At 53.7% G+C, this 22,313-nt stretch overlaps 4 protein-coding genes across 4 annotated transcripts; all 4 read right to left on the reverse strand.

Moving 5' to 3' along the window:
* Positions 1-3,348: 3,348 nt before the first annotated feature.
* On the reverse strand, positions 3,349-5,514 carry TGME49_228065 (hypothetical protein). Its single transcript, XM_018780192.1, has 2 exons — positions 4,115-5,514; positions 3,349-3,542 (listed from the first exon to the last, which is right to left on the reverse strand). Exons 1-2 carry the CDS (start codon positions 4,354-4,356, stop codon positions 3,518-3,520), a joined length of 267 nt encoding a protein of 88 aa, XP_018636087.1. The 5' UTR covers positions 4,357-5,514; the 3' UTR covers positions 3,349-3,517.
* A 646-nt stretch (positions 5,515-6,160) lies between these two features.
* TGME49_228060 (hypothetical protein) lies at positions 6,161-10,578 on the reverse strand. The gene has a single exon (XM_018780191.1). It carries the CDS (start codon positions 10,130-10,132, stop codon positions 6,746-6,748), a length of 3,387 nt encoding a protein of 1,128 aa, XP_018636086.1. The 5' UTR covers positions 10,133-10,578; the 3' UTR covers positions 6,161-6,745.
* A 1,208-nt stretch (positions 10,579-11,786) lies between these two features.
* On the reverse strand, positions 11,787-14,359 carry TGME49_228050 (hypothetical protein). The gene has a single exon (XM_002366387.2). It carries the CDS (start codon positions 13,963-13,965, stop codon positions 12,298-12,300), a length of 1,668 nt encoding a protein of 555 aa, XP_002366428.1. The 5' UTR covers positions 13,966-14,359; the 3' UTR covers positions 11,787-12,297.
* Positions 14,360-16,925: 2,566 nt separating this feature from the next.
* On the reverse strand, positions 16,926-21,313 carry TGME49_228040 (PPIC-type PPIASE domain-containing protein). Its single transcript, XM_002366386.2, has one exon. It carries the CDS (start codon positions 20,373-20,375, stop codon positions 17,637-17,639), a length of 2,739 nt encoding a protein of 912 aa, XP_002366427.1. The 5' UTR covers positions 20,376-21,313; the 3' UTR covers positions 16,926-17,636.
* Positions 21,314-22,313: the final 1,000 nt, after the last annotated feature.

The following is a 22,313-nucleotide window of genomic DNA, read 5'->3' on the forward strand; positions in this document are numbered from 1 at the left end:
GGTCTACTTTCTTCTTCCTTGCGGGTCATTTTATGCTTTCAGCTTGTGTTCAAAGCTGCTTGGCCGTTCTCTAAGTATTGGGGAAAAACGAATCCCGGCCTTTCACCAACAGCATTTCCTGCTGCCGCGAGAGTCGCTCCGAATCTCCAAACGTGGAGGCGCTTCGAGGCATTGGCCTAAGAAGCCCCTAGGTTTCCTTGAAACATGCCGTGGTGACTACGTCCGACACAACGCCACCTCCGCAGTCTACACAGTAGCGTTTGGATACAGCGTGATGCTCACTGCAATCATTGATTAACTGTGTTGAGGAAACCGAAGTCGCTAAAAGGGGTAGTCGTTACTAAGCGGCAAATAGTCTCGAACACTGAATCCATGAGCGTGAACGTTGTACTTGTGGTGCGTGTGTTGACACAACTTTGAATGGTAGATAGGGAAAAGCTGTCTCCTGACTCTTTTAACTCAGCTCACGTGTTACACCTGGCGGAGTACCTTCGTTCCTAACCGGGTTTTGTTAACTAGCAAGGGCGAAGCGAAACGGACGAAAGTTTGCAGGGACACAATAGAACCAGGAAACGAAATTGTTTAGGGGATATGTCTGCGGGGGCTTCCGTCTTCACCGGCATTCTGTGTTCACAACTGCAGCTTCGGTACCAGGACACCTGATATGTGTCTGTGTCGAGTGCTCAAATCGATTTTCGACTCTCCTCAAGTCTGTAAAGGTGGCAAAGGGCAAGTCAGTCTACATTCCAGTGAATGCCGAAACCTCTGATAGTTTTTTTGATTCCGCTGGTGGCCGGCGAAAACGGTGGAGCAATCTCTCCGAACGTGCGCGAATCACGTCTCGCCTTTTGCTGGCAGTCTGCCGCACTTGCAGTCAGATCTCTCGTAGGAAGAAACTGTTCATTGGTTTCCTTTGAAGAACACATCAGTGTGCTTGTGCATGGGAAAGGGCAAGGACGCTCTTATTTCCTCGGTTACATGTATCCGTGTACGCTTGACACAGCATCGTGGTGCTTGAAGTGTTTGTTGTTCTAAAGATGCCAGTACGATTGTGCTGGCATCAAGGATTCGCAAACGAGGAGCACACCGAAGAGAAACATCTGTGTGTGTCCGCCCTTCACGAGCCGAGTTATTTTCCGCACTGGCTCACAGTCACCAAGGATGGCGCACGTAGGAAGTTGTTTTCCTTTTTCGCTTTCTTGCATATTTGGCGTGAGGCTCGATTGTGGCCTGCAAGAGAGATCAACTCCGCTTTCAAAACTCGGTTTGCTTGATTTGGGAGTTTGCTCTCCTCACAACAACTGAATTATCTTGTCCAAGCCAGTTTCTGTCTACATTTTCATCATGCAGCATCTCGGGGAACGCCTCGGTGATACCCTCTCTATATTTCTTGGCGTGGGGCGAGCTGGCTGGTCAACGCCGCATCGACAGGGGTTCTCAACACGGTGTCCGGTGAACATTTTGTCAGTGTGTGTCTATAAAAAACGCATGTTCATCTTTATCTCTTTCCCCGCCTCCCCGTTGTCGAGTTTCTCTCGTTGATTTCCTGTACAAGATTGGCACGTCTCTCTGTCTCGAAGTGAAGACGAGCGCTTGGTTAAGTCACTCCTATTCCTGGTTGAGAACGAGACACAGAAACGCTCTCAACCTCGGTGTGTTGTGTCTGTCGTGCAGTATCGACTGCGTTTCCCTCTTTCTGTAAATCGAATTCTCGAACCGCACACAGGAAGCGTGGTTAGTTCAGAATATTTTCCCGTGTCACACGGGAGCTGCGCCGTATTCCTGAAGACTCAGTCCGGTGAGCCGGTAAAGTCTGTCGTTGGTCGCCTTCGGTTTTCCGCCCTTTTATTCCTTGTTCATTTACCTGTCCTGTCTCTTCTTTCCATTCCCTTTTGTGGTGCTTGCCACCTTTGCGGGACACCTCAAGCTTCCCCTTTACGCCTTTTCCGCTCGCTTTTTTCCGCGAACGAGCATGGTCCACCCTATTCGTTTTCCCACGTTTTCTGTGGTTCTCTGAAATCGCGAACCCTGCAGACGCACGTCCCGTTTCTCATCACCCCTTTTTTTCTCCTGCTGCCAGACGCAAAGATGACCATTGAGTGTTTGCTGTAACAACCGCAACTGCCAGTTGAAGTTCTGTTCGAGGTGTACAGTCATGGGTTCGTCATCGACTAACCAGAATAAAATATTCTAGGAGCACAGCGATCCTGAAAACCGTACTACGGCGGTTTCTTTGCATGTCACTTACTGTCTCGGAGCGGATGTGGAACCGAATACTAAACGCGCCGGAGATGTCAACACTGATCTAGACGGTCCTCCATATGTTCTGTTTGACCCACTATCTCGTACAGGTTTGCTATCCCCTTCAATCAGGAACACTTCACATCCAATACGCGTTTGTCCAGCTCTTTTCTTTGAGAGCCCTTCGCCTCATTCTTCGGTCCCGTCTCCCTCCCGCGTCGACACCGCCGGAAACGCGGCTCCGGAGACGAGTTTTGATTTTTCAACCGTGCAGAACAAGCCAGCCGAAGACGGAGTTGTTCACGATTGTGAAGAAGTGCTGGATAGTAAAGGCACACCCTTGAATCAACTGAAGAGAGAAGCTTGGGCAGAAGCAGGCAATTCCTGGGTAGGAGGCGAGACGGTAAAACTCCCAGTCCACTACCGCTTCAACCGATGACGGTTACAGCAGCAAAAAAGGCGCAAAGCTGGGCAAGGGATGAAACTATCCGACCGAAAGTGATTTCCACTCGGTGGATTTGCTTCCCGACGACAAGGGCAATCGCTCTATGCACGCTACCGCTGAAGCCGAGCACCGCTGCAGCGAAGGGGCAGACACGCATGTGTGTCTTCCTGAAAGTGGCGCGCAGGTTGAATTATTGGACCCTTTGTCAACAGGAAACAGAGAAACGCCAGTGACTCACAAAGGAACGGCGAATGTAACTCTGAAAGCCAACTGGCAGTAGCTTCTCACGCTTTTCTACGGGCCTCAGACGGCGTTTCTGATTTGACGTACAAGTCTGGAGGTCTTGATGCTGCTCTCACCACTGAAGTCAACTCCGAGATTCGACCAATGCGGCGAACTGTCTCCATCCTCGATGGACACACTGGAGACAGTCGACAGGTCCGGGAGGCTGCAGCCGTCTCAGTGAGGAGACTCAAACGGGGGCATACAAGCACGTTTGCCATTCTGTTCCTGTCCTGCTGTGGAGAAAAGGAGAGACAAAACACGGCTGGTGGACTGGAGGACAGAGGCAGTGAAAGCAGCCACGGTTTTACGGAGCTGTCAGCTTACGATACAGAGATTCTGCTTTATGAACGCGGTGGAAGATGGACTTCTGGGTGTTCCGCGTCTGATAAGAATGTTATCGTTGCCCCTCCTGCGTCAGTGGCTTTCGGAAACGTTGAAGCAGATAGTCTACGCACAGGCACAAGCCAGGTTGTCCATGATTCTCCTCGCCATCCGGATTCGCCTGTCGCTGTCTCGAGGTTGACACTTTTGCCAACTCAAGGCGATTCACATTCTTCGCAGTTGAGAATTCCTGAAACAAACGAGACACCGCAGACCAAGGCGCAGACACAAACTTCCCTAGATGCGCAAGAGCACCAGACGTGTCCACATTGGAGACACAAAGGCAGCATGTTTGCGGGCTACCTTAATTTCTTCGCGTGGTTTTCCCAGCGATGTGGGTTCAAATCGGGGCCTCGCGGGACCGAATTTGTTCACGGGCCTCCTCGACTCCACAAGCGGCGCCAACCACGTTCGTTTGTTGCACAAGACTGTGACAACAGCGAACCGTTTGCTGCAGTATTTTTCGGCAGGGCGCTTTGTACCAGCTTGGGGAACGCTTCTAGTCTCGACACAGAATTCCCACAAGCAAGCCGCCGTCCCACGAAGACACAGCCGCACCACAAGAAGGCACTATCGCACCACATGGACACACATCCGGAGTCGCAATGTTACGTCGATCCCTCTGACGGGCCAGAGAAAAAAAAAGTCTGTCGACATAGGCAAAGCCCGCGGTGCGAATGTCAGAGTGGATATGGCTATGGAAAAGCATTTATTTTAAGCATCTGTCGATCTTGATTTTCGTCGCTGGTGGGCGCGACCTACGGGAGAAAGAACAAGTTTTCGTAACGGCGGCGGTAGGGATGGCGATCAGACGGCAAACAAGGAAAACCCGCCTTCCAAGTTTCTTGAGAGGGACTGTCATGAATAAGCAAATTGAAGCGATTCAAAGCGACTCCCACTGTGCCTCGGGTTCGCTTGATGGCGAGATGTGTAGCAGCGATGGTGGCGACCGGCAACAAGTCGAAGGGAAGATGGAGCGCGAGGGCGAAAAAATCAGTGTCCATTTCGGCGAGACATTGGGCAGATATCGGAAGGACGCTTGTTGCTATGTAGATGCGGCTACGAGCAAAAGCTACGCCTACGAAGATAATAACGAGAAACGGACTGTCCTCCACTATGTTTGGATGAAATAGCAGGCAGAACGCTGAAGGCAAAAAAGTGTTGTCTCTGGACGAATTGGTCTGAAATTAAGATGTCCAGTTCTCTTAATAATGCGGATGAATCTTTTCTTAGCTAGCAGAGGAACAAATCTAAACATCACGCCAGAGGAAGAAACAACTGGTGATAAAAAGGAAGACGAACACGGTCGTCTCCGCAACGCGCACTCCCTACCCTTGACTTTGCTGATGTTCTCTGCATAATGCACAAACGGATTACGAGGAGGGGAATAGTTGCCGTTCGTGAGCAACCGTATCACAACAGGAAGGAACGTCTGCTGCCATATTCTCTTTGTTTCAGGCCGAGGCGGCAAATCAACAGCCTCGGGATCCGGAGGCTATCGCAAGTAGCTGGTGCTCGTCTAGGAGTGAATGTGAAGAATGGAGAAGCATGAAGAAGAGACTCGAGGATTGAACAGGCAGGAGGCTAGCGGATACGCTTTAAGGTGAAAGCGAGTAAAAGGAGGGGGAAGCCCGTGGTGTCAAAAAAACGAGAAGCAGCACGTCGAAGCGGTTCTCGGCGTCACAGTCGTCAAGTGCTTCACAAAGAGCTAGTTTTCGGCGAAAACGTTGGTTTGCTGAATTCACATTTCTGTTCCAGAAACATGCAGATCACGAGCCTGGCGTCTCGGGCCTTAGCCTGAACACAGACCCTGCACGGGGAATCTTTTCCAGTGCCTCGCAGCCTTCCTGCTTCCGAGTGCAACGCTCCATTCTTTTAACTTGGATCACGCTACGTTCTCTTTGGCGCAATGCCGTTAAGCACGGCTTCCCTCATCTTCAGCGCGGTGATTCTATCAGTTGAGTAAAACTAAAAAACAATTATAGCACACAGCGAGCGCGCGGCACACCAGCACCCCTGTGCTTCTCTCTGTCCTCTCTGTCAGGGGGTCCCCTTTTTTCTCCTTTCAATGGCGTCACTACTGCTTTTGGAAAAAGCAAATTCGCGTGTCTCCTGCAGGAGGTTCACTTCGAGAGGGATACACGAACAGAAGGAGATCCCTGCGTCTCATGTGATTTTAACCATTCCTTTTTCACTGGTGTATCATTTATTCGTTCCTCCACTTCCCCTTTCCTCTTGGAAAAAACTCTACTAGAAAATGGCATTTCCGGAGACCCCGAACTTGCGCATATCGAGTGACCCTCATGGCTTTCGGAGTGTTTCAACAGGGAAGCTGAGGAGACACCACTTCCTTCACAACGCATAAAAGGTACATCTCGAGAGACACAGCGGTATCCTACTATCACTCGTATTCAACACTGAAGAATACGACTGTACACACGCTAGTCCGCGAACCTCACCTTTCTGCTCACCAGAGACCCCTTCGTCTGTCCAGAGAACTCAGAGCAGCATTCGCATATATCCACATGCATAAGTATATGTGTTATATATATACATATATATATATATATATATATATATATACATTTCATACTTATGAATCATATTTTTGTGTCAGGGTTTTCCTCGGCTACCAGGGATTTGTGTGTATTCAAGTGTAACCGTACAAAGTCGTCTCTCTAACAGCGTCTCCTTCGTTTAGAAATTGCTTCCAGCGAGTGTGCGTGTCTGTTGGGCAAGCCCGAAAGAAGACGATTACCGACAAGATTCGCATAGCTTTTTCTTTCCACTTCGCACGTATTGAAACGCCAGCGAGCTGTTGTGACACTCTGGAAACATTCCTCCTGTACAGCGGCCCCTTCGAAACAGGCTTCGCATGTGGTCTGCTCCTCAGTGAGTTTCCATTTGCGCGAAAGCGGAAACTCGACCTCGGTCTGGTGCCTCCCACTGCCGAGGCTGCTACGTTGTGCATACATCGGAACAACTCTGATCCAGGAGGAGCCTGCCGGCTGTGACTGTTTCTTCGGCAATGGTTCCAGTTCGAACAAAAATGGAAAACGGAGATATCTTACTCTGATCTTTCTCTCACGCCTCTTGTTCTTTCAGGCTGTCGTCTCCTCTTGATTCCTGTGTCCTGCCCGTTGATCTCCTGGATACTCCCCCAGTTCTTTCTCTTCTTTGAGAGACGTATGTCTGAGACACTTCATCATCTGTCTGGCCATCCCCGTTCTTCCCCGTAAGAGGCTTGTTCTTCCTGTCGCGTTCGTTCCCGCGCTCGCCTTTCTATCTCTTTTCTCTCTTCCTCCATTACCGCCACTGTTTCCACGAAGCCTGTCTCCCTCTTGCCGCTTCTGCTTGCTCTCTCTTGCTCTTCGTCTCAGGCGTCTGGTTCTTCTACCTGTTTCTCGCGTTGCTTCCCTCGCTCTGGTATTCAGCGTAATCAACGAAAATCGTTCCTTTTGACGAAACGCAGTTATCAGCTGGGAGTTCGAGACCTCGCATATCTGCATGAGTCACCAACCACTGCGTTGCTCGCTTCAGCAGGCGATACATCAAAACTGTTTCCCCCCATTCGTCTTCCTCGGCCTCACTTTGTTCTCTTCTCTCTCCTTTCTTCTCCTTCTCCTCATCTGTGTTATCCTCGCTCGCGTCGCTGCGCCTTGCTTCTCTCTCGCGGGTTCTCCTGTCGTCCTCTACGCGTCTTTCAAGGTCCCTCATGGCCTGTCCTCCTTCCCCACTAACTTCTGCTGTCGCTGTCGGAAGGACACAGAGTTGCGCCGGCAAAGCCTTAGACATTCGCTCCTCCCTTTGTTCACTCGGCGCCTCTGGAGAGAGACAGATCGGGACCTCGGATTCGACGCGAGTCTCTGTCTCTTCCGGCGTTCGAACCACGTTCGTTTCTCCCTCCCTCTCACTCCCCTCTCTTTGAAAACGTCTTCTCCCCTCGTTCAGGTTCTTCTCAGAATTCCTATGCGTAGATTCCGCCTCAGGTTCTCTCAGTCTCGCTTGACACTGGGTACTCCTTCGACTCTCGCTGGAGCGTGATCCAGGCGTGCCTGCGCTCTTTTCACTTCCTTCTCCTCTGACTTCCTTCTCGCCGGCCCCGTTTGACACGCATTCTCTCAATCTCCCCGCGGCCTGCAGCTCGGATGCCCTTGTCGTAGGACTCAAATCCGCCTCTTTCCACTGCAGTCCTGCGTCAATTTCTGCTCGCTCTAGACGTGCTCTTTGTCCTTCGTCGGCCTCGCCATCCGTTTCCCCCTCTCTGGTCTCTCTCTTCTGTGTCACCTTGCTGACGACGTGGACCTTGACGTTTGCCAGAATGCGTCTGATCTTCTCTCCAAGGAAGAGGAGCCCAGAAGCCAGACGCGACTCTCGAGCCTCCCCAGCGAGGGCAGACAGAAAGGCCTGACAGAGAAGGCGTCGCGCTTCTGTCGCCGAGTGCGTATGAGGAAGGACCGCGTACACGATGCCCTGGATGAGGGAGATGGGCGCCAGGCCGAAGGCGTAGCTATCCTGAAAAACTGTGGGAATGGTCACGTGAAGGTGCTCTCCTCCGCCGGCCGACAGATTGTCTTTCTTCGCCGCACCGTGTCGCTCGACCTGCATGCAGCGAGCCCCCCCACGAGAAGAAAGGTCCGAGTCAGCTTCAAGCCAGCAGCTGCCTGCGGGGATTCGGAGCTCCAGAAAGATTTCAGAGACGCCTTCCACCTCGCCGTCTGATGTCTCTACACTCTCGCCGACGTTGCGCATGCGTTGGAACGGAGTCCAGGTGGGCCTGCCCTCGAAGGCGGCCGCGAGGCTCTCCTCGTTGCACAAGTCCACGAGGTGTGTGAGAAAACTGTAAGAAAAGTCGCAACGAAAAGGCACTCCGTCCTCAGTGACCACCCTCGGGTCGCCGCAGACGAGGAGCTGCTTCCTCAGAGTGGGGTGGATAGACAGCAGGGACCCTGCCGACACCCGAATCACGTCGTTGGCCACTGCAACAACGCGCAGAAGGAGTTTGCATTGAGAGTCCATCGGGTGCCGAATGTAGACGAAATCGCCTCGCGAAAAAGCTTGAACTGCCCACGGAGACGCGAGAACCAAAGTCCCGTCCCCAGTTGCTTCATCACGATATCTCTTCTCCTGTTCTCTCGTCTCCCTCTCTCGCAAACTGGCTTCCGAGCCAGCTTGCGTCCGTACACCCGGCCGAACCGAATCAACTTCCCCGCGGCTCGGCTGTCCTCCGTCCCGCTCTTCGCATTCCTCTGTCTGTCCATACACCTCAAGTTTGCCGACCCCGTCTCCTTCGGTGTCAGCGCCTGAGAAAGGCACCCGCCTCAAAACCTCCCCCTGCTTTCCACATTCTCGCTCTTGTCTCTCGGAGGTCTCCTTTCCTTCTATGGTCTCCTTCTTCTCCGAGTCCACTCGACCACCCCCATAGCCTTGCTTGCTTTCCCCTCCTTTGCCTTCGCCTCGTGGCCGCGGACTGTCCTCACCGCGGTTGCGGCCTCGCCGTGTGTCTTCTCTCCCTTCTTCTCGCAGCTCCTCTTCTTCGCCCTCGCCTCCGTCTGGAGGAAGCACGGGAAGGCGCACAGCTAAGGACTGTTCTGGATGGACAACGAACAGAGGCGCTTCCAGCGAGATCAAACAGAGGATTGGAAGAGCGAGCAAAGTCGAGCCGAAGCACCAGCGGAGAAGCCGCGCCAGAAGCCGCTTCACACGCCGCGTGACGTCCAAGGAAAAAGAAGACAGAGGCGATTGTCTCTCCTGACTCTCCTGGCCCTCGGTCACCGATTCGCTTGCCTTGCTGGAAGTCCGCGAAGACCGGGGATCGTTCTCTGTCTCCGCGTCGGCGGAGACGCCGCAACAGCGCGAAGAGAAGGAGCGGGGAAGAGGCAGGTGAAGAGGCGAGGCGAGAGAGCCCAGCGGAGCTGGACAAGAAGCAGCCAGCACGGCAGACAGAGGTGCAGAGGAGAAGGGAGAGGAAGATGCCGAAATCCGTCTTGAGGATACGCTGGAGCTACACCACGCGCCAGCAGAGCATGGGGAGCGAGAAGCACAAACAGAAAAGCTGTGAAAGGTCCGTTTCTCGCACAGAGATCTTGACGAGAAACCGTGAAGCGACGGGGGATGAGTGAGCGGGATGGACGCAGAGGCAGGGAAAGACGAATCCGCGCGACAAAGAGGGGAGAACAAGTGGTGAAGCTCGGAGGCAGAGACTCGTCGAGCGACGACACGGCATTGCGCATGGGGAAACGGAAAAGCCAAGTATTGTCTCAAGGCGAGGTCTGTGTTTGCGGGCCGGAAGCCGGGTGTCTCCTTCGCCCTCGACACACAGAGGCAGGAGTCTGCATCGGATGGTGGAAGACGACGACAGAGAACAGGAGAGAGAGGAGGAAATGACGGACGGGAAGAAGAGCCAGACGAGGCAGAAGACGAACCGCAGAGGGGAGCGGGAGGCAGAGACACAGAGGCAGAAGGTGGTGGAGAAACGAGAAAACAACAGCAAGGGCGGGGCGCAAGAGAGAATTTGCACAAACTCCACGAGTTCGGAGAACTGCAGAGACACCCCTGGAGGGGAGACGAAGCTGTGCGAGGACTCTGTGCCCGTTTCAGTGCGAATAGAGCTCCTGCGAGAGAGTCGTCTTTGGATAGTCCTGTACTCCGTCTGTCGAAGTTGTGTCGTGTAAACAGGCGAGAACGGGCACCGATTGTCCCGACAAAGTTACAAGAAAAACCGCCGCTCACTCCAAGAGACTCACGGAAGGCAGAAATTGACAAGGCAGGCCGCTTCATTTTGCAGTCAAGAGAGTCGGTGGATTCATCTTTGTCGAGATGTCCACGTCACGATGCACGCTGCTGCGGAAGGTTTCCTTGCTCTTAGCCAACACAGAGACCCTCCGTTGCTGGGAAGGAAGAAACATCCGGTCAGGGACGATCAAATAAGAACAACCGGAGGAACTGTGGCTGATGTGGAGCTTCCGAGCAGAAATGCAGCGCTCGCGAGGCTCAAAAACGGAGGGGGACCCTCGATTTTCTGACAGAGGAGCTCCACCTAAACATGCGCCGAAACATCAGCACTAAGAAGGCGAGAGGAAAAGACAAAGTATCGGACACGAAACGGAGTGCAGCTTCCTCTTGCAGCCGTGACTACACAGGCGCCTTTGTCAGTGCGCCCGAAAAAACGACATTCTGCAGGTCTGTCCACTTTCCTACCATGGGAAAGTAAGACGAGTCATGACCTACACATCGTAGAAGAAAAACGGATCATATGCGAGAATGACAGCGGCGAGGAACTCTACCAAACGCTCAATCTAGATGTGCGAGGCATGCAGAAAAAATTTTTCGGGGCTGCATGCAGCTGGACGAGACAGACCATTTAGGTGATCGCCGCGATTGACCCAGAGGAAGTTAGAGGTCTGCAAATGGATTTGTCTGGATTGCCTATAAATAGGAGAAGTTGGGAACCAACCATCTCTGGAGAAGTGGAATGTCTCAAATTTCTGGCCACCTGACAGTTGCGTTGCTGATGCCAACCCGAGATGATACCTGAGCATCTGGTGTTCTGTTGCTGTGTAGAGCGTTTGCGTTTCTCCCTCAAGATCCGTTTTTTCTGGATGCTGTTGTTTCTGCCAGGTCAATGCGTAGAGATAATGGACGAGAAAAACCTGCCCCAGCCTTCTATGGACACGCTAAACGTAGTACAAGTAGTACTTTTGTGTAGAACCCAAACCGAAGATACGCACTGCTTTGTGTAGAATGAAAACCCAATAGTCGCATTGCGCTTGCTTGTCGCACTCTAGGCAAGCGCATAAAGTTGTGCAACGGATCTAACACGTCGGCAAAGGGTTGACCAACACAAAATGTCACGATCATTACCAGTGCAAGAACCCAGCATGTCGCAGACAAAGGCACAGTTTCCGCGTAGAAGTTTGTGTCATAACACGTGTCAAACGCGAGTCCACTGTCCACTGTAAAACCCCGCAAAAAGAGGGGCGCTGTACGCACTTCTTCCAGATAAGCGTTCACTGTTTTTATTACGGTGCATTAGAGACGGAGTCTCCCGCTTGGAGTTGTGGTACCTTTCGTACAGTAGGAAGCAAACGGGATTGTAAATGCATTGCCTGCTGTTGGAACAGATCTAATAGGAGTGGCGAAATGCCACAACTGTTTGCGGAAGGGAAGGCCTCTCACGAGTCAGTTCAGTTCCGTGAGTAGCTTGCCGAAAAGCATCTGATACGAAGAATTCAAAGGAGCTCTTCTGTAAAAAAGATTGTTTTTTAACGCCACGCCAATATCGGAAGGCTGTAGACCCTGCCGCCTTGTGGGTGGAAGCCTTGAAGCGGACGAATAGAGGCGAGCGGGGGGGGGGGACAAAATGAAAGATAGAAAAAACTTTCGTATAGAGAACAGGTCTGTTCTTTGCAAGGTACCTGATTTATGTACAGTGAAGACTTCGATGAGCATTGCTGCGGGATGACACCGAACACTCCCAGCCTTGACGATATCAACACGGTGGCAAACATGGACGATCAGCTCCAGGTGTCTGTCCCAAAAAAAGCAGACAAGGAACCTCGTCCTCAGCTACAACGAACAGCAGATAACTGGAAGAAATCGCGCCCATTGCATAGGAGGACCATCAAGAAGGCGCCGTTCTTCACTTTTCCACGACAGAATACCGCATATGAAGCCACTCGGAAAATACTTTGTTTTCGAGACTTTCCAAAAAGAACTTCTCAGTTCTAGCTCTGAGGGAACACTTTAAAGGAAGAATCCAGTTTTGCGTGTCGACTCTAATGCTTTCTTCTCCCGCCTCTAGGTCGTCCTGAATGCCGTTTTCTTCCGGAGATTTGTTTCAGGCTCTGGAGCTCACTAGTTCGCCTTTCCATTTTCAGTTCCGGCTGCTTCCACTGCAGCCCCTTCCTCAAATGTGCCCGTGGACTGTTCTGTATCGAGACTATTTAGAACGCTTTCAGCGGAGATACTTTCTGTTTCATTCCTAACTGGAGGTGCCCTGCGGGTTCTATGTCACTCTCTTCGCTGGACTGCGCATTCGCGAATTCCGGACTGTCGGACTCGCCCGTTCGTTTTGGGTGGTTCACAGCACCTCGAATCTTATTCCGCTTGCGCCTCTTTGAGATTTTCGGTCTTTTGCGCTTCCTCGCTGCGTTTGTTTCGTCCCCCCCTCTGTACGACCAGGCCACCGCGAGCGCAGCCACTGACAAGACCAGCAGCTGTACGCAGTAAATGGTTCGGAGATGCTGTGCGCGTTTCTTGTCTCGCCACATTTTGGCCGCTTGAGCGGTTCTCGCGACCTCCGCTTCCTGTTTTCCGTTAATCAACCCTTCCAGAGATCGGTTCCCTGGGAGCAGCCCCTGAGCCCCAGGGTGCTGCAGGCGCTGCAGAACGCTGACTGCGGCGGCGTATTCGAGAAGCAGATTCACGTCTCTCGTAGGAATCGACTCAACCCGAATATTAAGCTGCGTCGCCCGTCGGTGCGGACGGATTTCCCCGCCCATCTCGTCCTCTGAAGTTCCCCGTTTCTCCCATGCCCGCATGCGCTGGAAGACCCTCGCGAGTTTCGACCAGAGCGTCGGCGACGCCTCGGGTGTCGAGACACCTGAGCCGGCGTCTGCTGCTGCGTGCTGGAGAAACTTGGTCCCCAAATTTTTTGACAGCCTGGCGCCTACTTGTTCGCGAATTCGCTGCACAACGAACAGCTGCCGCGCCAGCGGGTGCTTGAGCGGCTGCAGCTCTTCCTCGGAGATGTTCAGCATCCCCGGCTTCAGCGTCGACACGAACTGGTCCGCCATCTTCCGCAGGTACAGGCCGTGCTCGGTTTCTGGGAACTCGTCCGCCTCTTGCGCCGTGAGCGGCCCACCGAAACTCGGCGTGGAGAGCAGCGGCGGGTGAGTCCAGTCGAACAGCTTGTGCTCGACTGAGGCTGCATGCAGCGGGTCCTCCTCGAGGTCTGTCCAGAACCCTTTCCACACGAAGTGCGGCAGCAGTTCGACGGCCAAGTCCAACGTACTTAGCGGCGGCAAGACGAGCTTCAAGTCCGACAGAGCGGCTCTGTACCCGCCGACGATGTGGTCAAGAATGACGTACGGGGCTGCGGTGCGGATCTGCGCGTCGTCGAGAACCTTGAACGAGAGCCGGTTTGCCTGATGAGTCAACAAATCCGCGACGATCTTGGTCAGCATCGCTTTCTCGATCTCCGTCCGCGAACCAGGGTGCGACGGCACCGCCAGGGGTGCAGGTAAGGAAGGCACTTGAGGGCGCGAGGCGCCTGAAGGAGCAGACTGCTGCTTTGTGGTCGCAGAGTGGACAGAGGCGGGGGGCGCTGCAGAGGAGGAGGAGCCTTCTGACGCCCTGTCGTCAGAACTAGCAGAGGGACTCGGAGAGACGCCAGTCTGAGAGGACTCCGAGAGAGATCCCGAGGAAACAAGCGGGGAGACAGGGTTAGGAGATGAAGACGAGGAGGACTTGCCATTCTTAGTTGCAGCGCGAGGCGGAAAGAGCCACGACGCAGCGGGCGCAAGCCACAGCGAAGGACCCAGGAGAAGTCCCAGAAAGAACAAGAGAAAAAACGAGGAGCGGAGACGGACGAAAAGTCGAGGAGAGTCCATTCTCGCAACTAGCAGACAGAGAAGCAGCTGCAAGACCCTAAGACTCTGCGCTAAGGAGCGCCCAACTCGGTGGAGCAGAGCAACGCATCCTTTGAGTTGCACAGAGAAGATCAGGAGAATAACAGCGAAAGAGTGTAGGCCACCATGTAGAAGAAACAGCGACGATTTCTCTCCATAACTGGCCGCCTCGAAGATGCGCACACAGTCAAGCAGCCATGGCGAAACACTTTAGAAAGAAAATCCGAGCAGAAAGACGGGAGCAACGCGTTCATAAGTGGAGAGTTGCACGAAAGCCGTAAAGGTGATGAAAACATGTACAAGGTCCCGTACAGGCACATGCGCCAAGGAAGTTGTGAACAAGATAGTTTCTCCCGAGAGTATAAATGAATCCAGCCTCTACGCCTCTATTCAAACGCCTGTAGAAATCCAGTGTGAACAGATATGCTAGGCGCGCGTAGACTCGAGGCGACTCCGCGCACTCTCAGACAATTCAGACAAGAAGCTCCCTCGTTACACATGCATGAGTTTCGGGCGCAGCAAAGCCATGGACCTGCATAGGGAAAAAGAAGACCACAGCGAAACGAAAGTGAACAGGCACCAAGCTGCTGAATGCCTAGCCCTCTGAGGAGTCCACATAGACTCTGAATAGTCAACACAGACTGTGACTGCTCCACCGAGACAGCGAGGAGTCCATCTTTGTCTTCTCCCTTCACTTTCTCTTTTTCTTATCCTCGCTAAGAAAGTCGAATGAGGTACATGGTGTCGCTATGATCTTTATGTTCTTAATGCCGGCTTTGCGCTGAGGATATGGTAACTTCTTTGTAGCAATAGGGTCTTATATCAACATCTATTCTAGCTTTTTGGACATCCAGAGGTATATATTCTGTTTTTAGCTGAATATGGTGTAGTAGAACCTCTTGAGAGCGAGGACGTACATCTGGCTCAATGCCCCATGTTACTTGGAGATGGACTCTCTACCGGCGCGGAGGCGCTGAGAGACGGTCCTGCGTTGCTTACTTGGAGCATTGCCGAGGCAAGGATATCAGAGGGTTCCTCTCTTTCTTCGCGTGGTAACCTTCTGCTTTTCCTTCATCGAGTCGTTTACACTAAAGGAGAATTACCAAGAACGATGAACGGGTCTTCTCTTCATTTCCTGCGCACGCCATTCACATCCACCGACGCCTCCTTCGGCCCGCGACAGCCTCCGGTGGCTCCTGTAACTCTGGCCACAGGCAGCAAGTTACACCATGGAAAGCGAGCCTTGAACTCACCAACAATCGGACTTGAGCCCCGATTTACGAGTTTTCTTTTTCTCTAAGTCACCTTCCCGTAGGTTTCTCTCGTCCACCGGGGTGACGAGCGGCTGTAGAGGCGGTCCGAGCGCTCTCGCCGCTCTGCAAGAAGCCGCAGTAGAACATCAACGCAGGTCTGAGGGTTTGAAAAGAATGAGAGAAGAACAAAGAAAGACTAGCGGAATGAGGAAACGAGAAACTTGCAGATAACTACTTCTCTGTCCAAAGCAGCAGTCTCTGTGCTCGCCTGTTTCGGGCTGCCGGGCCCCGGAGAAACCCTCCAGGAGACGCTGGCTGTTTGCAGCTTCTTGACTGTACCCGAACAAGCTTTAATTCTTTTTATGGTTAACTCGTGTTGGGATGACGTTGGAATCTCAAGAGCAGAAGGTTAATTTCATTTCTGTGGAGACAAGCCGCGAAAGATACGAACAGCGAAGTGATCAAGTACCGCTTGGTGGGTGCCCGAAGGTCTAGTGGACTCTGACGTGTGCGCTCGAAGGAATGTCAGAGAAAAGAACTGAAAGCAGACACGAAGCAAAGGAGTGAAGGCTTGGAAAAAAGGAATCGGCAGACGTCTAACCGCATATAAAACGAAACAGAGACGTCACTACATCCGACCCAGAAAACTATCGAGATTTCAGCGACAGCATGTACCGTGGCACCCAGGAGTCATCACGGCACTGCGTCGGAAACTCCAAAATGTTATTGATTTCCAACATGTTATCGATTTCCTTGGAATGGTTCTTGAGCGTCGAACGAACTGCTGTGCCAAATTTTCGTTGGAAAAGCATGACTCCAGTCTATGCATTTGAAGCAGATCGCAGCCACACACTGACACGCTTCAAACGAGGTGTGTTTCCATTTATCATCACGTTAAGAGAACCCCTCGTGCGAGCTTTGAGCAGTATAACCTGCCGAAGTGGATTCCTCACTTACATCTTCAAGATCTTTGTTTCTTTTAACGGGGATACCACAGCAAAGGTGAGGTCATGTTCCCTGTGTACGGGAACCCTTTGACCACCGTGTATTAGTGCAACAGAGGTCGTCAGGGTTCCTTCTTATCCCGGATTTGTCAATCTTGTCAAGCGGGGAACCTCGGATGCCGGCACCCCTGCAAAGTGTAGTAACAAGGGGGAAAAGTTGAGTCGCGCTTCTTGGGTCCATGACTTGGACATCTGGTTTAGATCTTGAGGTCTGTGTTTACCGGATCCAAGGTGTCGTGCGTTGCCAGGGTTCCGAGAACACTCAGTCTAAATCTATGAGTTCACTCCAGGCACACCTTGTCTTTTATCGGTGTGCTCTAAATCTAAATTCATCTACAACGTCGTCGGTGGTTATTTGGAGGAGTTCTCTCAGAGCTGGTCCTGTTCGGCGTCTTGATGCCAGGACTTGCGGTAGAAAGCAAGTTGCGGGATAGCACTTTGTTTACTCAGTTCATAGAAGTCGAAAACGCCTTCTTCAGTGAGTGCTTTCTTATCAAGCGTCGGCCATTCACCTAGCCAGCCCACACGGTGCGGTTAGTTGGGGACAGCACCAGGAGTGAGGTGACCGGAATGTACTTGTTACCCTTGTTTACCCTGAGTATTCGTTTCTTTCTATTCCACTAACTTCCTTGGTGCATGCGTCTTCACAGGTCTTGCGCAGAAGGGAGTGCAGTCACGGCTAGTCTCCTTTCTCGTAGAGCGTACAGGTATCCAGTTAACAGTTTACATGAGTCCAACCGAGACAATACAAAAAAAGGATATCGAAAATGCACTCGTCTCTCACGTCAAAGTTGTCAGGAGTGCCAATCGAAAAAGCCGATTTCGTCTGGGAACGCGCACCCCTCCCCCCTCGTTCAGAACTGGGGAGGTCCAACCAATGTTGTTTACAGCGGCAGAAGGGAAGCTCCCTTTTTTCTCTGAATCCACCCGAAACCAAGCCGTTGACTGCTGCCAACAACAGTAAAACAAACCCATCCAGAAGTGGTAGCGTGGGGAGAAACAGACGCCCGAAGGCATGGCCCGGTCTCTTGACTCCCGATTTTCGAAGCAAGGTGCATCGGAGGGTGGAATGAGCTTCTCTTCACGGAAACTCGCGTTCGTCTATCTTTGCTTTTCGTGTGCGCTTCCTTCGGAAAAGGCTACACAAGAATTTCCTTCAGAGTCATTGACGAGATCTCCCTCCATAGTCCTACACACACAGAGAGAAATCGAAATGCGTTCGTTCCCGCGCCGGGAGTCGAGACAGCCGGCGAACTCCGCCGCGACAACAGAGACCGTTTTATTTCCGACAACAGGAGTTTTCGTGGGTGGGTCCCAACTGGTTGAAAAGGCGACACGTTGCGTTGCGTTGCGTTTCGCTGCTTGTTTTCAACGTTAAAGATTCCATTCTCTTTCTTCATTTAATCCGGTACAGAAGGTGAACTCCGTTTTCACTTTCCACGACGTGACTAATGGCTCCGACTGGCAGCTGGAGAGCAGCCTGGACCACTTCCACCGGCAAGCTATAGCCTTTCGTCTCTGTGTCGCTTTTCTCCGATTGACCTTCCTCGCTCTCCGGGGAAAGCCAGCCGAGAAGGCCGCGCTTTCTACTCGAAGGGCAGTCAGACAACTCCGCCGCGATCTCCCCGAACTGAGTGTTGTCTTCTTCCACGATCTGCCGCACACTCTCCAGCATGCTGAAGGCGTCAGCGCGGGTCCGGGTCACCGGCAAGCCCCCTCGGGCGATGTCCTCGCTTCCCGCGTTGACGTTCTTGGATGACCGCGACTTTCTCGTCCACTCTCCGTCTTCCTTCCGTCTCTTGAACTTCAACAGAATGTGCGAACAGTACACCGCATTCTTCCTTTCATCGCTTTCGCCTTCCTCGTCTGTCTCCTTCGTCTCCTGCCCATTCCTGAGTTCGTTCACCGTCTCCAGCGAAGACTCTGAGGAGCTCCCGCGGCTGCGCTCTCTGCTTATTTTTTCAGCGGCTCCGGATTCGTCTGACGCCCCAGAATCAGCGGCTTTTGTCGCCTCGCTCTCGGATGTCTCTGTGTCCCCCCGCGCACGTTTCGCCGCAGCCGCAGACGCCTCTTCGACTTGGTTCCGACGCCGTTTTTCGACGAGTTTCTGCTTCTGCAACAGCAGGGTCTGCTTCTCTTGAAGCACACGCTCGCTGTGTTCCTTGATTACCCTTTCTTTGTGTTCCTGGAGCTCCCGCTGCGTGTCCACCTTCTTCTCCGTCCGATTTTGCCAGAGCTTCTTCCTCGCGGCCATGTCCAGTCTCGGCTCCGCAAACGACCTGGACCCCTTCTCCGGAGAGACGCCGTTCGCTGTTCCCCAGGCCTCGTTGCCACGACTGTCTTCAGCGAAAGGAGTGTAAAGATGCGACTTTCCGGCCTCTTCGAACGTGTAAGAAGAACACTCCTCTCCCCCCTGGCCGCTTCCAAGCGACCAAGGCGAAAAAGACGCGTAACCAGACACTCGCGGCGCCGACCCCCGACTATCGCCCTGGCCATAGCTCTCTCCCCCGGGTGTATATACACCCGAGTTCATCGGGCCTTCGCCGTAGCTCTCCCCCCCGGGTGTACAGACACCCGAGTTGCTCCCGCCCCAACTGAACCCTGGGGATCCGGAATCGTAGTAGTTTTCCGTGCCTTGTCCCGCCCATCTTCCCTGTTGGCCCCCGTACCCTGGCGTCTGCGGACCTGCGGATGTTTCGTAGGCGGAAGAGTTCCAGCCTCCTCCCCAGCCGGCACTCTGGAAACGCGTGTCTGCTTCTGACCATTCTCCCGAGTTGCACTGGAACCCGTTTCCACACTCTCCGCCGCGCCATGCAGTCTGGACCTCGCGTTGGCGCATGCCATCGGGCGCTGCGAATCCGGAGTTCGAGGAAGCAGAGGCGTCTGAATCCCACCCAGAGACGCCTCCGAACTGAGAGCCTGCAGGTCCGACGCGGTCGGCGCCCACGGGGCTTCTGCCCCAGCTCTGCCGCGAAGTCGGAGAAAAGCCACCCTTTGCATGCGAAGGAAAGAAATCGTCTGGAGGCGGCGGCGGCACCGCCGGTGGGCCTGGCTGAGGTGGTGCGCTTCCCGTCCACGGACTACGTTGCGGGTTACACGTCGCCGAACTCCCAGTCGGAGGCTCAAAGTTCGGACCGCGCGGCTTCGGCCCGAACGCACTGTCTCCGCCGCCACTCGGTGTCAGGCCAGGCGCGGCAGTCGGTGAGACAGCGGGAGGGCATGCGGAGTCGTCGAGCGACTCTCTGCCTCCGAAGAAGATGTACAGCCGCTGCGAAAAGCCGAACTGGACCTCGTCTTCGTCCTCAAGCTCCGTTTCCTTCCCCGCGGCGATCTTCCCGCCGTTCAGAAGCGTCCCGTGGCCACTACCCAGGTCCCGCAGGGTGTACGTACACCTGGCTGTGCCAGCGGCGGCGGTCCGGCGGATCTCGGCGTGCAGACGCGAGCAGCTGGGGTGGTCGGTGTGGATGTCTGCCTGTTCCCCGCGGCCGATGACGAGGCGGTCTCTGGGAGCGACTTTCTGGAAGAGGACCGGCAAGCACAAGACTTCGAGACACGTCCCCTCCTTCATGACTTTGATGTGTGAGAAGCTCTGAACGGGCTTCCCAGCAACCTTCGCGTCGGGCGCCAGTCCCACCTCGCTGCGGCCAGCCGCGACAGCCTGCGCCGCCTTTTCCGCCACCTCGGCTGCGGCGACGAACTTGGCATTTCCTCCTGCTCGTCCGAAGGCCTTCGCCACTAAAGCCGCAGCACTCGAACTGGTGACAGCCGCAGCTGCTCCCGGGCGCCCCGAGGCGCTTTGCAGAACGCCGGTCGCGGGAGTTGAGGGGGTTGGCGGAGCAGCAGCGGAAGACGAAGCCGCTGCGGCGGAGGCGGCGGAGGCGGCGGAGAGCGACGGCGGGAGGACAACGACTTTGTTCTGCGTGCTCATGGAGTGGAGAGAACCTCCCGCGACGAAGGCAGAAGAAGCCGGGAGGCCGGACGAAGCGGAACTGGGAGGGCCAGCGAAACGGCGTTGCCACTCTGAGCGCTGCCGGGTGTAGTGACTCTGAGCCTCAGACACCTCAGAGGTCGCCGGAGCCGCGCCGACGTCATCTTCGATCCCCGAGGGCGAGTCTGGTGGAGACAGGAAACGCATTTTGTGGGTTTCTGCGGAACGAAGAGACGCTCAAGGGAACACTCGGACTCCGAGCTGACAAGCCGTAGCTTCCTCGGTTCCAGCAAACGCGCGCGGTCTGCCTGGGATCCCGTCAGACTCACCCTCAGTTCCCGAACAAAGATTCTCCGCTGAGTTCCTGCGTATCACAACTGACATCTAGTACCACCGCCCGAGAGCCGGAGCGGTCTTCTGCGCCTGAGGCTCGTCTACGTGCGGCCAGAGACAAGATTCTCTCTTCTCTCTCGCAGGGGGGAGGCAGCGGAGACCGTGGAAAACAAAAGAAACGGTGTGCAGTTCCGGATCGCGGACCACTGCACAGAGGCGACGTCGAGCTACTTATGATGCTACAACTCGCGGGACTGTTGAGCCCCGTGAACTGCTGATGTAACAGAAGCTGTCAGGGTGGCTGCCAGCGGCGACTCGACGCGACTGCAGAGCAGCCGAGGCAGGAGGTCCCAGAGGCAGCGCGAAGAAGAGTTCAGAACTGGCCTCACGAGACGGAGAAAAGTGAACAAGATAAGCTGGGAAGGGAAACAGGTCGCTGCCTCTGTGTGGCAAATGTGGACCCAGAGAGAAATATAGAGGGAAGGAGAGGTGGAGAAGTCCGGCAAAAAGGAAGAGGAAGAGGCGATAGAACCATGGGAGGAGGACTCGAGAAGAACTGGAAGAAAGCGAAGGAGGAAAACGCGGTGAACAGTCCGACAACTCTTGAATCTGCGGATGACAAGCAACAGTCGCACAGCGATTTTCAGAGCTTGAGCCGGGAACACGCGGGCCCGGGGCGAAACAGGGAAAACTGAGACATAGATGAAAAAGCACGTGAAGAACCCCGAGTGCTTCTGGACACGAATAATCGCAGAAGTTAGAAAAAATACTGCTCTCTGGTCGGACCTGCTTCCCTTCGAGCTGACGGGAAAAACACACTGCTGAATTGCATGCATCGGAAATTTCAAACGTACGTGCAACAACTGTTCGCGGCTTCCCTGTCAAAAAACCCAGAAGTTCGAGTTCGATTGAGAGTCCTGCGTTGTTTCAACAAAGAGAAAAAGGAAAGGCGCTCCGGCGAAGCCACAGATGTGTTTTTTAACGTTGATAAATCTCGCACACACGCCTTTCACACCTAGACGAGGGAGGCATTCTCTTTTCTGAGTTCCTTCCGCCCGGTTGTTTTTTCCAGAGCGCTCCAATCCCGCTGATTTGCAACCCGCATTCTTCGTTTATTCGAAGGACGCTTTGTGCTAGAGCCAGTAAACCGCATTCCTTCAAGAGAGGCGGAATCTCCTCCACACTCAGGTTTTCGTGCCTCCACTGGAGTTGCTCCAGAACCTCGGTTTCTTTGTTCAGCTACGCGTTTCTTGCTTTCTGGGAACCGACAGAGAAGCGGATGAGAATGCCAAAGAATTCAAAGAGTGGGGATGCGAAAGGGAAATCTCTATGCATGTTGACGGGGCAGAACTTGAAAGGAGAAAGGCGGTCCGTTGCTCCTCCTCTAACCACGCATGTGTGAGGAGCAGTCCACGAGGCACTCGCTGACCGGAGGCTTCCACCCTAGCACTCCTCAAAGTTTTCTACAGACACACTCGAGTACCTAGAACATGATAAATCTGGAACGAGTTCTGAGACACCGCCGACCTTGTTCTGCAGGACTGCTGTGTACACACCGCCACTCGACTGGACGGCTTCTCGAGATAGCTGAAAGCATTGGTTGCCGTAATCTACGGCGGCGCTGGAGACACGGCAAACACAGCACGCCAGAGGACTGTTTCTGTTTAGGCTCGAGACCTTGTTATTTAACGTCTCTTTCTGAAGTAAACAAGCAGACGAAACTTTGTCCGCAAACGACTACGTAGAGAATGTCCCTCAGTGTCTCGGCAGGTAGACCATTTGTCAAGAAGTCGAACAGGAGGCGCGTGTTTC

Source organism: Toxoplasma gondii, chromosome X, assembly GCF_000006565.2.
Source record: "Toxoplasma gondii ME49 chromosome X, whole genome shotgun sequence".
NCBI lineage: Eukaryota > Apicomplexa > Conoidasida > Eucoccidiorida > Sarcocystidae > Toxoplasma > Toxoplasma gondii.

Coding starts and splice junctions, on each gene's coding strand:
- TGME49_228065 (XM_018780192.1), bottom strand. CDS start 4,356: ATGGACACTGATTTTTTCGCCCTCGCGCTCCATCTTCCCTTCGACTTG. Junction 3,543..4,114: donor GAAAACTTGTTCTTTCTCCC/GTAGGTCGCGCC, acceptor CGTTTGTTTCAG/GAATTCTCAACTGCGAAGAA.
- TGME49_228060 (XM_018780191.1), bottom strand. CDS start 10,132: ATGAAGCGGCCTGCCTTGTCAATTTCTGCCTTCCGTGAGTCTCTTGGA.
- TGME49_228050 (XM_002366387.2), bottom strand. CDS start 13,965: ATGGACTCTCCTCGACTTTTCGTCCGTCTCCGCTCCTCGTTTTTTCTC.
- TGME49_228040 (XM_002366386.2), bottom strand. CDS start 20,375: ATGCGTTTCCTGTCTCCACCAGACTCGCCCTCGGGGATCGAAGATGAC.